The 17423-nt window shown below is 47.3% G+C and overlaps 1 protein-coding gene across 5 annotated transcripts in view; it reads left to right on the forward strand.

Moving 5' to 3' along the window:
• Positions 1 to 17423, forward strand: part of rfx3 (regulatory factor X, 3 (influences HLA class II expression)) — a 572273-nt gene that overhangs the window by 313939 nt on the left and 240911 nt on the right. For 4 of the 5 annotated variants that reach the window (XM_038804657.1, XM_038804659.1, XM_038804656.1 and 1 more), the window contains one exon: positions 13563 to 13821. The exons of the other annotated variant lie outside the window; for it this stretch is intronic. In XM_038804657.1, coding sequence (XP_038660585.1) covers positions 13563 to 13821 — 259 coding nt within the window. The remainder of the gene's footprint in view (positions 1 to 13562; positions 13822 to 17423) is intronic. 5 annotated transcript variants of the gene reach the window in all.

Below are 17423 nucleotides of genomic sequence, written 5' to 3' on the forward strand. Positions count from 1 at the left end.
AACAGTTAACAGTTCTCCTACTTGAGTTCGACTCTCCTGCTAATCTTACTATAGTAACTCAATCTAACTAACCAGTCTTCACCAATCCATGCGGTGGGTGTGATCCTTCCGATCTGCCCCTGCCTCTCACTAGGTGTCGCCTGTGGAAAAGAGGAAGAGCATGTGTGCCCTCTCCTTTTATATGGGCTGCCCCCTTGTGGTAGTGTCACCTCTGGGTGTCTTGACTGTCCATTGGGCGTGTCCTATCTTGCTGACCTATTGGTTGAATGTATATGTGTCATGATGTCTCTGGTGCTCCCTCTAGTGTTTACTTAGTCTTAATGTATTTGCATTAACCCCTTGTGCATTTACAGTGATTCAGATCACCACAGGAGGGAGATGCCTGCCTCTCAAACCAAGTAGGTGTGATGCAAATGGTTGAGGAAAAGTAAGATTGTGGTCCCTTCAACCTGAACACAGTGCACTAAGAAGTTCAGTGAGGGTAAAAAAGAGTGAGTCAGATCCCGTTTCCAGGTGCTAATCCCCACAGTCTGATTTTCCTGCCATTCTACTGCATGCCACTCCTCAGGCCGTTCCATTTGTTCCTCTATCTCTCCAAGACGGGCAGCATGGTCAGCGCAGGCTTGGAGGGCCGAAGGGCCTGTTCCTGTGCTGTACGTTTCTTGTTCTCTGTTCTGTGTACATCTCCTCCCCCCAGCCCACTGTCCTGTTGGGTTGTCTGTACCTGAAAAGAAGGCAGTTGATGATGCTGATGGTGTTGCTTCTGCTGCTGTTCCTATTGTTCCTCATCAAATGTCCAAGAGAGAGCTGCATGAGCTCTGATGTCCTCAAATTGTATACCTATGTATAACTGTTCTCATGTGCCTAGTCTTAATAATGAATCAACAATGTGTTTACACAATCCCTTGTGAGTGATGATTGCCTTGTGTCTTGTACTGTAACCAAGCCCAAGGTTTTAGATTTTAATATCAAGGCAGGAGGTTCGTAACATGGCCAAGCAGGTTAATTATCAACCTGCAAATCCTTACAGTACAGCAGGCAGTAAGAGCAGCCAAGCGTCCTGGTCAGCCAAAACCATGTGAAAGCTGCAGTGCAACAGCCTCCCTACATTAAAAGACTCCAAGTGCAGGTTCTTGCCACACCACAGGCAGCATGGTAGCATGGTGGTTAGCACAAATGCTTCACAGCTCCAGGGTCCCAGGTTCGATTCCCGGCTGGGTCACTGTCTGTGCGGAGTCTGCACGTCCTCCCCATGTGTGCGTGGGTTTCCTCCGGGTGCTCTGGTTTCCTCCCAGAGTCCAAAGATGTGCGGGTTAGGTGGATTGGCCATGCTAAATTGACCGTAGTGTCCTTGACCTTAGTGTTAAGGGGGAGGGGTTGTTGGGTTACGGGTATAGGGTGGATACGTGGGTTTGAGTAGGGTGATCATGCTCGGCACAACATTGAGGGCCGAAGGGCCTGTTCTGTGCTGTACTGTTCTAAGTCTAAGATGTACTCTTCACTTGGCCAGGAACGTTTCCAGTTCCTAGGACCAGCATGTTTGCAGGAAGTGCCTTCAACTACAGCTCCTGGAAGCCTGTGTTTTGGAACTGGAGTCGCGGCTGGGGACATTGGAGCATTTGTGAGGCGGAGAGTATTGTGGGGAGCATGTATAGAGCGGTGCTCACACCACAGGCTCACACTCCACACACTCCACAGGCAGGAAAGAAATGGATGACCACTAGGCAGAGCAACAGGACTAGGCAGGCAGTGCATGAAGCTCCTGTGGCTATTCCCCTGCAAAATAGATGAATACTGTTTGGATACTGTTGAGGGGTATGACCTCTCAGGAAATAATAGCAGCAGCCAAATTCGTAGCACCTCGGTTGGCTCTGCTGCACAGAGGAGGAGCAAATGGTATGACATGTAATAGTTACAGGGGATTCAGTTGTGAGGACAATAGATAGACCTTTCTGTGTCCACAAAAGATACTCTAGGATGGTATATTGCCTCCCTGATGCAAGTGTCAAGGATGTCTCAGATGGGTACAGGACATTCTGAAAGGAGAAGGTGAACAGCCAGTTGTCGTGACAAACATTGGTACAAAGGACATAGGTTTTAAAAAAGGGATGAAGTCCTGAAAGCAGAATATAGGGAGCTAAGAAGCAAGTTGAAAAGTAATACCTCAAAAGGTAATGATCTCGGGATTGCTACCAGTGCTACATGGTAGTTAGAGTAGAAACAGCAAGATTATATAGGATGAAAATGTTGCTGAAGAGATGGTGTGAGGGATTCAGATTCCTGGGGCATTGGGACCGGTTCTGGGGGATCGTGTATAAACTGGAGGGTTGCACCTGGGCAGGACTGGGATGGAAGTCCTTGGAGGTGGGGGGGGGGGGGGGGGGGGGGGGGATGAATTAGATGCGTGAATAGCTGCATACGGCAATGATATAGTTGGGATTACGAAGATATGACTCCAAGGTGACCAAGGATGAGAACGAAACATTGAGGGCTATTCAGTGTTTGGAAAAGACAGACAGAAAGGAAAAGCCGGTGGTGTTGCACTGTTGATGAGAGAAGATATTGATATAAGACTGAGAAACGTTATTAGCACAGACAATGTGGAATCTGTAAGAGTCAAATTAAGAAACACCAAGGGATAAAAATCAGTCATGGAGATAGAATACCGACCACCAAACGGTAGTGATGATGTTAGAAATAGCATAGACAGGAAATCAGAGATGCATGTGATAAAGGAACATCTGTGATTAAAGGTGACTTTAATCTGCATATAGATTGGATGAGTCAAATTACTCACAGTACAATAGAGGGGGAATTTCTCGAGTGCATATGGGATGGCTTTCAGGACCAATACATTGAGGAACAAACAAGATAACAGGATATCTTGGACTGGGTATTGTCCAAAAAAGCCGTAAATAATGTACTGGATGTTGGGAGAAACACAAGTTTTAGTGAGGAGCTGAAGGAAATCAGTATCAATAGATAAATGGTTGGGGGAAATTGATGGGATTAAAGCCTGATATATCTCCAGGGCCTGATAATCTTCATCCCAGAGAAATTAAAGAAGTGACCCCAGAAAAACTAGATCCATTGGTGGTCATTCTCCAAAATTATATGGACTCTGGAATGGTTCCTACAGATTGGAGGGTAGCTAATGTAACCACACTATTCAAAAAGGAAGGTAGAGAGAAAACAGGGAACTATGGACCAGTGAGTCTAACGTCGGTAGTGGGGAAGCCGCTAGACTCCATTATCAAGGATTCCAGTGCATAGCATTTGGAAAGCAAGTTAAAGTCAGCATGGATTTACAAAAGGGCAATCCTGCTTGCCAAATCTACTGGAATTCTCTGAGGCTGTAACTAGTACAGTTGACCAGAGAGATCCAATGAATGTGGTTTATTGAGACTTTCCGAAGACCTTCGCCAAGGTCTCACGTAGTAGATTACAATGTAAAGTTAAAGCTAATGTAATTGCGGGTAGTGTCGTGAGATGAATAGAAAGTTGTTTAGCAAATAAGAAGCAAAATGTCGGAATAAATGGGTCTTTTTCCGAATGGCAGGCAGTGACTAGTGAGGTACCACAGGGATTAGTGTTAGGACCCCAACGGTTCACATTATAAATTAATGATTTGGATGAGGGAAGTGTATTGCAGATGATATAGAGCTGTGAGGAGGATGCAGCAACGTGATTTGGACTGGGGGAGTGAGTGGGCATATGCATGGCAGATATAGTAAAAGATTATTATTATATCCACCACTCTCAATTTGCACCCATTCAAGTAATAATCTTTCTTCCTATAAAAGTGGATAACCTCACATTTATCCATTTTACTATATCTGCCATTCGGAAAAAGACCCATTTATTCCTACATTTTGCTTCTTATTTGCTAACCAACTTTCTATTCATCTCAAGACACTAACCGCAATTACATTAGCTTTAACTTTACATTGTAATCTACTACGTGAGACCTTGGCGAAGGTCTTCGGAAAGTCTCTATAAACCACATCCATTGCCCCCCCCCCCCCCACTCAGAACGCTGCTTCTGCCATGCTGTGGAGATGCCGATGTTGGACTAGGGTGAGCACAGTTAGAAGTCTTACAACCCCAGGTTAAAGTCCAACAGGTTTGTTTCAAACACTAGCTTTCGGAGCACTGCTCCTTCCTCAGGTGAATCCTGAGGAATCCCCCCCTATAGGCAGAGCCGCGCAACGGCTCACAGACAGAGCCCACAAGGACGTAATACTATGCAATAAAATACAGTGTGAATTACAATACAGTATGAATTCACCACATTCACCCCCTGTAAAAAAAAATCAAGTCCGGCGGGGGTGACGCGTCTACAAGTTGAGCCGGTCCGGTGGGCGAGTCGTCCTTTGGGATCGGCGGAGCACCGGGGTTGCAGCCTCTTCGGGTGGCTGGGTGGTGACGATCAGTGTGGGTATGAGGGTGGACTCCGGGGGTGTTTCGGTCCGAGCTTCATTCCTGACCGGTGCGACGGGCAAAGGGGGGCGCAGGAAACCTATAGGCGCGGGGGCGCAGAGCGTGGGCAGGGAACCTATAGGCGTGGGGGCGCAGGGGGTGGGGTGTAGTGTGAGGGGTACCTCGGCGGTGGTGGTGGTGGATCCTGCAGGCGCCAGGTCCCGGAGGGAAACGGTGTCCTTTTTTTTCTTTTTTTAAAATTTAGAGTACCCAATTATTTTATCCAATTAAGGGGCAATTTAGCATGGCCAATCCTCCTAGCCTGCACATCTTTTGGGTTGTGGGGGTGAAACCCACGCAGACATGGGGAGAATGTGCAAACTCCATACAGACAGTGACCCAGGGCCGGGATTCGAACCCGGGTCCTCAGCGCCGTAGGCAGCAATGCTAACCACTGTGCCACCGTGCTGCCCTGGTAAACGGTGTCCTGGCGGCCGTCGGGGTATTCAATAAAGGCGTAGTGGGGGTTCGAGTGAAGCAGTAGCACTCTCTCTACTAGCCGGTCTGTTTTGTGTGTCCGGACGTGCTTCCGGAGGAGAACCGGGCCCGGTGTCCTCAACCAGGATGGGAGTGAAGCCCCCGTGGTAGTGCCCCTAGAGAAAATAAATAATCGTTCGTGAGGCGTCTGGTTGGTGGCGGTGCACAGGAGGGACCTAATTGCATGGAACGTGTCGGGGAGGACCCCCTGCCAGTGGGAGGTCGGGAGATTCCTGGACCGGAGGGTCAGTAGGACGGTCTTCCAGACTGTTGGGTTCTCCCTCTCCACCTGCCCGTTCCCCCTGGGGTTGTAGCATGTAGTCCTGCTCGAGGTGATGCCCTTGTCGAGCAGATACTGACGCAGTTCGTCGCTCATGAAGGACGAACCCCTGTCGCTGTGTACGTAGCTGGGGAAACCGAACAGGGTGAAGACACTGTACAGGGCTCTGATAACTGTGTCGGAGGTCATATCGGGGCACGGGATGGCAAAGGGGAAGTGGGAGAATTTGTCGATGACGTTAAGAAAGTACACATTTCGATTGGTCGAGGGGAGTGGCCCTTTGAAATCACTGGGCGTAATAAGAGAAGAATCCCAGGCACGTCTTGAGGGTCCTGGGACAATGAGGGAGAGGGAGTTGTAAGAGGGGGTGCATACGGTCTGGGTCGGGGCCCAGGACTCCGATTTCCACGACATAGCCGAGGATGGCTAGTCTGGTAGTGCGGAAAACGCATTTCTCCGTAATGTAGGTGAGATTGACTTTCTGGGCGTTTGGAGAAATCGGTGGAGGTTGGCGTCGTGGTCCTGCTGATCATGGCCGCAAATGGTGACATTGTCCAAGTACGGAAACGTGGCCCGCAGCCCGTACTGGTCCACCATTCGGTTCATTGTTCGTTGGAACACCAAGACCCCATTCGTGACGCCAAAGGGGACCCAGAGGAAATGGAAGTTGCCTCGTACGCCATGTAGTGGCGGTCCTCCGGTTGGATTGGGAGCTGGTGGTAAGCAGACTTCAGATCCACGTGGAGAATATGCGGTACTGGGCGATCTGATTGACCATGTCTGGAATTCTGGGGAGGGGGTACGCATCGAGGTGCGTGAACCGGTTAATGGTTTGGCTGTAATCAACCACCATCTGGTACTTTTCCCCGATCTTGACGACCACCACCTGAGCTCTCCAGGGGCTGTTACTAGCCTCTATGACTCCCTCACGTAGGAGCCGCTGTACTTCGGCTCTGATGAATACTCTATCCTGTGGCTGTACCGCCTGCTGCGAGTGGCTACTGGTTTACAGTTAGCCGTTAGATTAGCGAAGAGTAGAGGGGGGTTGATTTTTAGTGTTGCTAGACTGCAGATAGTGAGTGGAGGTAGGGGTCCGCCGAAGCTGAGTGTGAGGCTCTTGAGATTACATTGGAAATCGAGCCCTAGTAAGAGTGGGGCGCAGAGGTCAGGGAGTACGTACAGCTGGAAATTAGAGTAGCTGGCGCCCTGAATCGTTAGGGTCGCGACAGTGTGCCCTTGTATGTGGACCGAGTGCGAGCAGGGCGCTGGCGGCGGGTAGTGAAAATGTGCCGCGCGTAGACCTCATTTATCGGCTGCACGTACAATCGGTCGAGCATAGTCAGGGCCTCAGTATATGAGGTGGTACAATTGAGTTGCGTAGAGATACGATGGTTCACCTGTGCGTGCAGTAGGCTGAGTTTCTGCTCCTCTGTAGTCTCGGATGTGCTTGATTCAGCCAGGTAGGCCTTGAAACATAGAAGCCAGTGTAGGAAGATTTCCTTCACCTCTGCAGGCTGCGGGTCGAGTTCTAGTCGATCAGGTTTGAGGGCTGATTCCATAGTAGTTTTCTTCAAGTTTTCTAAGACTATTAAATTGATGTGACCATCAATTCACTAGAGACACGATTGGAAGTAAACTGTGGTTTTAATAGTCTTACAACTGAGCCTGCCTGCGACCAGAAGAACTGAGGGCAGGCTCACGGCTGCAGCACTTTATACTTCCAGTAGTGGGAGGGGCTAAGGGTGGAGCCCTGTACAAGCTCCTCATCTCCCCCTATGGGCAGAGCCGCTCAACGGCTCACAGACAGAGCCCACAAGGACATAATACTATGCAATACAATACAGTGTGAATTACAATGCAGTATGAATTCACCACACCTGCCAAAGGCATTTTTCAAGGCGGCCGAAAAGATGCTTACCTCATTTATTTGAGTGGGGGGGCGGGTGGGGGGAGGTGGCTAGGATTAGGAAGGTGCTGTTGCAGAGAGGACGGCAGTCAAGGGGTTTGAGATTTCTAAATTTAGTATATTATTACTGGGCAGTGAATGCGGAAAAGGTGAGGAGCTAGGTTAGAGGGGGGGCTCGCAGAGGGTTAGAATGGAGGAGAATCTGTGTAGGGGGTCGTAGCTGAGGACGTTGGCAGCAGCGCCACTCCTGATGGCCGCGGGGAAATACTCAGGGAGTCCGGTAATAGTAGCGACGTTGAAAATCTGGGGGCAGTTGCACCAGCACTTTAGGCTGGGGACGGGATCAAGGGAAATGCTGATTCAGGGGAATCAAAGATTTGAGCCAGGGAAGTGGGATGGGTGGAGAACGGAGGCAGGGCATTAAAGGATTTGTTTCTAGGGGGCCGGTTTGCGGGACTGTTAGAGCTGGGGGCAAAATATATGTTGGGGCGGGGGGAAATGTTTAGGTATGTGCAGGTCTGAGATTTCACTAAGAAGGAGATACAGAGCTTTCCGGTGGCACAGGCCTCTGCAGAGTTGGAGGAGGTGCTGACGGCTGGGGGAATGGAGAAGAGGGTGGTGTTGGCGATTTTTGGGGTGATTCTGGGAGAAGAGAAGGCACCGCTGGAGGGGATTGAGGCAAAGTGGGAGGAAGAGTTGGGAGACGGCATGGAGGAGGAGTTGTGGTGTAAGCTGTTCCAGAGGGTAAATGCCTCAAATTTGTGCGCAAGGTTGGGGCTGATGCAGCTGAAAATGGTGTATAGGGCGTGTGGTGATATGCATCACTATAGATACACAAGGGGTTAATGTAAATACACGTAGACTAGCTAGACACTAGAGGGAGCACCAGAGACATGACACACAGACACTCAACCAATAGGTCAGTAAGATAGGACACGACCAATGGGCATTCACGATACACACAGCGGTGACACTACCATAGGGGGGCATTTCACCAACCCATATGTAAAGGACACAGCACACATGATCTTCCTCTTTCCAGTGGAGACACTCAGTGAGTACAGACACAGGGTTGATTCAATATCACGCCCACCACGTGGATTGTAGCAGACTGGTTTGTCAGTCTGAGTAGCTATAGAAGGATCAACAGTAAGAATTGTAAATAGTTCAATAAGCGTGTTGAAGTTATCTCCACGTCTGAAACTTCCTTTGTCAGAGTGCACATCAAGGAAGCCGCTTATGCTACGCCAAGAGCATAACAAGACAGGGCGCACCTCACAACGGCGAGGATGAGCCGACCCTTTTTAGTGGGTAGAGGATGTTTGTTAATGTTGCAAACCACATTCGTATGTTTTGGTCCTGTCCAAAGGACGGGTATTGGAGGCAGGTGTTCAGGATAATTTTGAAGGTGGTATTTGTGAGGCTTGAGCCGGGTCCTCTGGAGGCCATATTCGGGGTGTCGGATTGGTCGGGGTTGGAAACGGGTGTGGAGGCAGGTGTTTTAGCCTCCACCTCGCTGATCGCCCTATATCCTGGAGTGGCGGGGAGATCTGTTGGAGTTTTTAACACTTGAGAAGGTGAAGTTTGAGTTGAGAGGGAGGATGGAAGGATTCTACAATTCATGGGCTTTGTTTATCATGCACTTTCAAGAATTGGATGACATCGAACATTATGGTGGGGGGAGGGGGGGGGGGTGGCTGTGTGTGTTGGTGACTATGTATGAGTGGAAGATGAATTCCTGAATCCTTTTTTTATATCTCTGTATTTAAAATGTTGAGGCTTGTTTGGGGGTTGGTGGAAGGGAGGAATTATTGGCCAGGGGATTGACATTGTATTTGTTTCCGTTGATTGTTTGTTGGTGGGTATAAATTTGGATGAAAATGTGAAAAATTAGAAGAATAAAATATTTTTTTAGAAAAGAATAAATCACATTGCTGTGGATCTGGAGTCACATATAGGCCAGAACAGGTACGGATGGCAGATTTCCTAGAGGACATTAGTGATCCAGATGAGTTTCTATGACAGTTGACAAATGGTTTCACAGTCATCATTGGACTTTTAATCCCAGATTTTTAATTTAATTTTATTGAAGCATTTATAATTTTAACATTTAAACTTTCTAAACAACAGCGGTCCGACACACGCAACAACATCACAATAACATACCCAACTTTCCCCCCGCCCTACCTCCTGACTGCCCGTATATTAGATTCCCTATCCTTATTCTTCACTGCCATGCCCCCCCCTCTGCTGACGGTCAGTTTTCCTTAAAGAAGTCGATGAACGGCTGCCACCTCTGGGTGGACCCCTGAATTTGAACCTCTTAAAGCGAACTTAATCTTCTCCAGCCTGAGAAACCCTGCCATGTCACTGACCCACACTGCTTACTTTGGAGGCTCCGAGTCCTTCCGTTCCAGCAAAATCTGTCTCCTGGCCAACAGGGAAGGAAAGGCCAAAATGTTGGCCTCTCTCCCCTCTTGTGCCCCCGGATCCTCCGGCACCCCAAATATTGCCATCTCTGGACTCGGAGTAACCCTCCCTTCCAGGACCCCTGACATGACGTCCGCAAATCCATGCCAGAATCCCCTCCGCTTCGGACACGCCCAAAACATGTGTAGGTGATTCGCCCACACCTGTCCTCCACCTGCTCAAAAAACCTACTCATTTGGGCCACAGTCATATGATCCCTGTGGACCACCTTGAACTGGATACGGCAAAGCCTGGCACACAACGAGGATGAATTGACTCCTCAAAGCCTTTTTCCATAGTCCAACTTCCAACTCCCCTCCCAACTCCTTCCAACTCCCCTCCCAACTCTAAAAATCCCAGATTTTTATTGAATTTAAATATCACCATTTTGGGATTCAAACTTGGGTTTCCGAATCTCTGGATTACTAGTCCAGTGACAATGGGGTGTCACGGTAGCACAGTGGTTAGCACTGTTGCCTCACAGTGCCAGGGTCCCAGGTTCGATTCCCGGCTTGGGTCACTGTCTGTGTGGAGTCCGCACATTCTCCCTGTGTCTGCGTGGGTTTCCTCCGGGTGCTCCGATTTCCTCCCACAAGTCCTGAAAGACACTGTGTTAGATCATTTGGACATTCTGAATTCTCCCTCCATGTACCCAAACAGGTGCCGGAATATGGCGACTAGGTACTTTTCACAGTAACTTAATTGCTGTATTAATGTAAACCTACTTGGTACAATAAAGATTATTATTCTTATTATACCACCATGGGACAGGCCATGACCCACGGCAGCCTTCGCGCCCACTTCCGGGGCCGATTCTCCCCCACGGGTGGGGCTAGGAGCGCGGCCCCATGCTTCACGGCGGTGTGGCCTTGACGACGGTCGTCAAGGCCGCACGTCAAGCGTCACGCCGGCTGACGCGGCCGATGATGTCAACGCCATCAACGATGGCGACAACGCCAACCCGCGCATGCGCAGTTGCCGTCTTTTCCCTCAGCCGCCCCGCAAGACGTGGCGGCTTGATCTTGCGGGGCGGCGGAGGGAAAAGGACGCACGGCCCGTGATCGGTGGGCACCGATCGCGGGCCTATGCCCCCCTTGGCACGGCCGTGGTACTGCCATGCCAATCGGGCCCCCAGATGCCCCAAACGGGCATCTGGCGCCCGTTTCACGATGGCAGCAAGCAGGTGTGTTTGCTGCCGTGTTGAAACAGGCGTGAAGGCTCGGCCCATCAGCCTTGGAGAATCGCCGCTCGCCGTAAAAAACGGCAAGCGCCGATTCGTGGCGTGGGTCTGGCGTGGGGGGGTGGGGAGAATAGCGGGAGGGCGTGAAAAATGTTGGGAGGCCCTCCCGCTATTCTCCCACCCAGCGTGGGGGGCGGAGAATCGCGCCCAATATCTTTCTATTCCCTTTTCTCTCATTTGCCTATCTAGTTTTCTTTTGAAAGCAACTAAGCTACTGGCCTCGACCACTTTCTGTGGTAATGAGTTCCACTGGTTAACCCGTTCTGAGTAAAAAGAGTTTCCTCTTACTTCTGAATTTGGTCCATGGGTAAATGTCTTATGAATCTATCATGAGTGGAAAAACATTCTCTCTACATTGATCCTTTCCAAGCATTCATAAATTTAAAGACCTCCAAGTCTCCTCTTTTCAAAAAAAAATTCCCCAGCTTGTTCAGTCTTTCTCGCTAGAGGTGATCCCTTAGCCTGGTCTTGCTCTTGTACATCTTTTTTGCATTTGGTCCACTGTTTCTATGTGTTGTTTATAATATGGAGACCAGAACTGTACATAGTACTCTTCGAGCATTAGTCACAATCCATATCAGTATAGTGAAATTTAGGATATTGGTTGATGAACATTGATATGTAAGCTATGATTGACTTGATCCAAATAAAAGCATGCAGTATATCATGAGATGTGAGCAGAAATGAAAAAGTTTGATTTGAAGAAGCAGATTGAACTCACTCTTGACATCCAAGCAGAGGCTATTATTAGTCAGTCGAGAAGTCACACTGACAGCATGGATAGAGGACTAAATGAGCTAAAAGAAAATGGAAAAAAAGTTATATGATGAGTTTAGCTCTCTGAGACATGAAAATAAATATTCAGCAGTGATATAACAAATTTGGCAAATAGAACTGAAAATTGAACTCTGAATTTGGCTTACTATGGGCACTGAGTGCAGTCACTTAAAAAAAATAAAATGTGGTCGACTTGTGCTCAGGTGACTTATTTGCTCCAAATTATTGCTTTTCTTTACCATGACCTGTGTTCAGTTGCCAGCGGCTTAATTGATCAGGATCACATGGAAATTGAGTTTGATGATTTTCAACTAGAGTTACGAAGATGCACCAAAAATGATAATGAGTGGATCAACACCAATACTGATCCCCCCCCCCCCCCCCCCCCCCCCCCAGTGGCTCTGGGTCACTGTTCGTGTGCAGTTTGCACATTCTCCCCCTGTTTGCGTGGGTCTCGCCCAAAAGATGTGCAGGGTAGGTGGATTAGCCATGCTAAATTGCCCCTTAATTGGAAAAAATGAATTGGGTACTCTTAAAAAAAAAAAAAAATTTTTGATTCCCTGCTGCACAGTTGGATTATCTAGTTCTCATTTGATATGGAAGGAAAGAACAGCGAAAAATAGTGGTAGATAATGTATTTCTGTGTTGTTCATTACATTTTTACAGAATAACCTTCCTAAACAACAAAGTTATACATTGGGGGGAAAATGGTTCCAAGCCCAGTAAGATTGATTTGTACCTCAGTGGTCAACTTGTTTCACACTAAGTAAACATAGAACATAGAACAGTACAGCACAGAACAGGCCCTTCGGCCCTCGATGTTGTGCCGAGCAATGATCACCCTACTCAAACCCACGTATCCACCCTATACCCGTAACCCAACACACACACACACACACACACACACACACACACCCCCCCCCCCCCCCATTAACCTTGCTTTTTAGGACACTACGGGCAATTTAGCATGGTCAATCCACCTAACCCGCACATCTTTGGACTGTGGGAGGAAACCGGAGCACCCGGAGGAAACCCACGCACACACGGGGAGGACGTGCAGACTCCACAGAGACAGTGACCCAGCCGGGAATCGAACCTGGGACCCTGGAGCTGTGAAGCATTTATGCTAACCACCATGCTACCGTGCTGCCCAATTTTGATTTTCCTCCTGATGTTACTTCTTAATATTGCAGTTTTGTCTGTATTAAAATCTAATGTAAAATCAAGTGACTAGATTACTTCCATATTTCAGTATTTCTTTGTCCAGTCGAACTTCTCTATATTACACTGATCAAAAATCTGGTGGATAGGCTGCAACTTTATCTATATTTTATCTCTATCTTCTGAAGTGATAAAAGTTGTTTCTTGCAAGAAGATCTATATAAGTAAATGTTGTAAAATCACCAAGAATAGCAATTAAAAATGTTAGTGATTTGTGAGCAAATGTCAAACGGGTAGCATCAGATTAATTATTTAATTTTCCAGCATTTGAGGGGACAGTGAAATGTAACGTGGTTCGTTATATTGACTGCCACTCTGATGTGGTCTCCACAATGTAAAATTGATTCCTTATTAATTATTAGTTTTTGTTCTGCTACGAACCATAGCAATTTTGTTTCTTAAGATGTTTGCTAATTTTAATTTACAAATTGAAAATATAAATTCACGTTACTGGAAAATAAATGCATTTAAATCCTGTGGTGCAAGCTCTGCTGTTATGTTATGAAATGGGTTCACTGGTTTTCAGAGCCTCATAAATCATATACCTCAGTAATGCATTCAGTTAAACAATCATGATTGTATCCCAGCATGTGATTTTTATCAATTTATTTTAAAATTTATTTTGATCTCGCTAATCTAATGCTGTTGCAAGCATTGTAGAAAGATCTACCTATGCAAGGATATTAAACTTCGCTTTTAATCAATTTCCTCAGACGATCAACTACCTATCCCTACTCAGAGGCCCAAATGTATAGCCAGAACACAGGAGGGACATATTTCGACTCCCAAGGAAACTCTGCCCAGGTGGCAACAGTGGTCTCATCCCACAACATGGTGGGCACTGGCGGCATTCCAATGGGCGTTACAGGCGGTCAGATAATCAGCAGCTCAGGGGGTGCCTATCTTATAGGCGGGTCAATGGAGGGATCTAATCACCCAGTCAGCCACACAACACGTGCTTCTCCAGCCACAGTAAGTACTTACAGAATATAATGCATTATGCTTTAGCCTGCTGTAAATTTTAATTAAGATTATGTTACTTGTATTGTTTTACATAGGAGTCTTTATGAACTGGGGATTCAGGTTGAGTAATCCAAGAACAGGTGCAGATATGCTGATACATTTATCATAGCATCCCTACAGTGCAGAAGGAAGCCATTGAGTCCACACCAACCCTTGAATGAAGTACCCATTTACACTCTCCTGTCCACCCTGCCCATCCATATAACCCCATAACCTAACCTGCACATCCTTGTTCACTAAGGGGCAATTTAGAATGGCCAATTCACCTAGCTGCGCATCTTTGGACTTTGGGAGGAAACCGGAGCACCCGGAGGAAACCCAAGAAGACACCGGGAGAACATACAAACTCCACACAAACAGTGACCCAAGATCAGAATTGAACTCCAGCCTTTGATGCTGTGAGGCAGCAGTGCTAGCTACTGTGCCACTGTGCTGCCTATCTGTAACTCAAACTTTACTGATCCTTCTGGACAGAAGACAGCTATTGTTTGATTCTTCACCTGATTTGAATGTATGTCTTTTTTATTATTTGTTTGTGCTTCATAAAAAATAATTAAAAAGTACAATTTCCAAGATCTACCCAACATCCAATATACCCTGCAGCTCATTGGTGCATATTTTAGCAACATTAAAGCATAAAGGGTGTAAATTCCATAGCACTGGCCCGCCATTGCGAACTGGATGCAGGGAACTATCCCTACACCAAATACGTAAACCTGAGGCTCTGCTTTTATAAAATTAGAGCAGGAAAAACAGTCATAGAAACTGCAGGGAGGTCAAGCAGGTGCCACAATGGTCTTCAAAAACTTGCGTCACCTGGCATTCCAGAATGTTTTTGAAAGAAAGGAGCTAATTAATTGTCTCATTGGGGGCCATGGGGTTCAACAAAGGATGCTGGATGAGAGTAGGCCAGCTCAATTTTCCAAATGAATACTTTAAAGTACATTAGGCCTCTAATTTATATTTCAATTATCTGCTGGAGACATTTAAACAAATTTGGTAATGGGACCAACGCTGCGCAGATTGGCCACCGAAAACAGGAGCAACACATACCATTTTCTACCATCATGCTACTTTTTAATTACATTTATACATACTGTCAAATCTCTGCGATTATTCGCATTCAAAAATAAACTGCTACATAATTATAGAGTTTATTCTATGTTGGGATAATATTCCAGACTAGTTAGTCAGGGTCAGCTCCTGCCCTTTATGCGGGGCGACCACACACGTCCCCCACAATAGGATACCAACTTCAACACTAAATTCTGACATTTGAGGAAAACGCTCTCAACTCGCCCGAGGGCTGTCTAATCTGCCGACTATATAAGACCACACGCTGAACTTTAGATAGGACCATGTCCATCTGCGTCCATTTGTGGATCTGCGATACCATGACCAGCAATAATTCCATGTAATTTAAGATCACGACCATCTCGGCAAGGAGTTGACAAGGAGCTGGTTGACAAAGGAAACAGGCTCAGTGCAATGGTATTCCTAATTTGCTTCCCTGGCTTATGCTCCAGAGAATATTTGAAGGCAACGAGCAGCATTTCCCAATGCTGGATCTGCACGGAAGCAATGGGCAGAATTGAATTATCCTCTCTGAAAGACCAAGCAGAGGCTTATGAACAGTCACGATGGTGAAATGGCAGCCGAAAACATATTGGTGAAAACGTTAAACCACAAAGACCACTGTTAGGCACTTCTTATCAATCTGCACATACTTCTTATCCGCTGCAGTCAATGCACAAGATGCAAAAGCTATTGGCCATTCCCCTCCATTCTCCATCTTGTGGGACAGGATGGCCCCAATGCTATAGGGGAAAGCATCGCACGTGATGAGCAGAGCTTTGCACGCGTGTGTTCAAATCCCATCCCCGTTGCCAGTTTTGTGAGGGCCTAACTGGCCAGCTCTATTTATGGAACAGAAAAGTTCTAATGATTGCCCCGCCCCCTTATTGGGGGAGTTCATGTTTCCCGAGATCCATGGGGTAACCAGTTCATCCTACGCAGTAGGATTTGTGCAGGTTACAACAATCTGATATTTAAGCAATACTGGTTGATAAGAGTGGGGTCTTGCACTGTGGTCCGTTTTACTTTGCTTGCACTTGGCCATCCTGCTTTCGGGGAGGGGAATCCCTGAATTTGGCAGCATGTTCGTGGGTTTAGATAGCTTGCTGGGGATTATTGGTTTGTCATCATGGCAAAGGGAGAACCTAAGGTAAATGAGTGAAATTTTGGGTTTGGCTTGTTCCTGGTGTCTACCAAGAGTGAGGGAGGCACGATGGCACAATGATTAGCACCTGCCTCACAGCATCAGGAACTCTGGTTCAATTCCAGCCTTGGATGACTGTGTGTGGAGTTGGCACGTTTTTCCTATATCTGTGTCGGTTTCCTACAGGTACTCCGGTTTCCTCCCACCGTCTAAAGATGTGCAGGTTAGGTGGATTGGCCATGCTAAATTTCCCCTTGGCGTCCAAAGATGTGATGTAGAGGTTAGGTGGGGTTACGCGGATAGGGTAGGGGAGTGGGCCTAGGCTGGATGCTCTGTTGGTGGGTCAGTGCAGACTCACTGGGCCGAATTGCTTCCTCCTGCACTGTAGGAATTCTATGGATCTTATCATGCATGCTATTCTATGTATCAATAGATTTGAGACTCATAACAGTGGAGATAGATTTGACAGCATTAGTTTTAACTATTAAGGAATCTTTCTAAACTTTAAATTTTGAGTTTGTATTTGGTTCTTGGACTCTTTGGTTTATCTCAGACTCCTCATTTATGCGTATGCATCTGAAAAGCAGAATGTCAGCTAATGTTGACCAATTGCACAGCACTCTCAACGAACTGGAGGTGGCAGAGGAAGTGGCCCCATCATGAGGCTCAGGACTCATTCAGTCAACAGAGTGGCCGGCATGGAGCCACCTCATCCTTACTGGCTGTACGGAGAAGGTGGCGTTGATGGCAGCAGGGTGGGCAATGATGCCGAGCAAGGCAGCAGGGGAAAAACAGGAGCTCCCGGCAGCAGCAGTGGTCCTGACTCGGTTAATGGTTCCCAGGAGACGGGAGAAGGGGGAGGTCCTGCACGACCGGGAGCTGCAGCTCTCCCTGAGCTCAAGGGCGGCATCACTGTCCGATTCACTGCCGTTTCACCCGGCACCATGCTGGTTCAACACATACAGCGGTTTCAAGTACCCAATTTGTTCAAAATCTGTAGCTTCCGACGAATTGTAGATGCGCTTTATAATGTGTCTTAGCAAACCGCGAATCTCCTACAACAGAGGTGTCATATTTGCTCGTGTCAAACTTTAGTGCTTCATTTGGACTTGAATTCTGAGATGGCGCCAAAATATGGCGACTCTCTGCGAGCACTTCCCTATAGATCCTCTTCCTACATCTTTTATAACCGTTATTTATAGTAGGTTCCCTGTATTCATGTATGCAGCGTTCTGCCTGGACTGCACGTAGAACAATACTTTACACTGTACCTCGGTACATGTGACAATAAATAAGTCAAATCAAATCTGTATTTGTCAAGCGTGAGCATTTA

The sequence above is a fragment of the Scyliorhinus canicula genome, chromosome 8 (assembly GCF_902713615.1).
Source record: "Scyliorhinus canicula chromosome 8, sScyCan1.1, whole genome shotgun sequence".
Taxonomy (NCBI): Eukaryota; Metazoa; Chordata; class Chondrichthyes; order Carcharhiniformes; family Scyliorhinidae; genus Scyliorhinus; species Scyliorhinus canicula.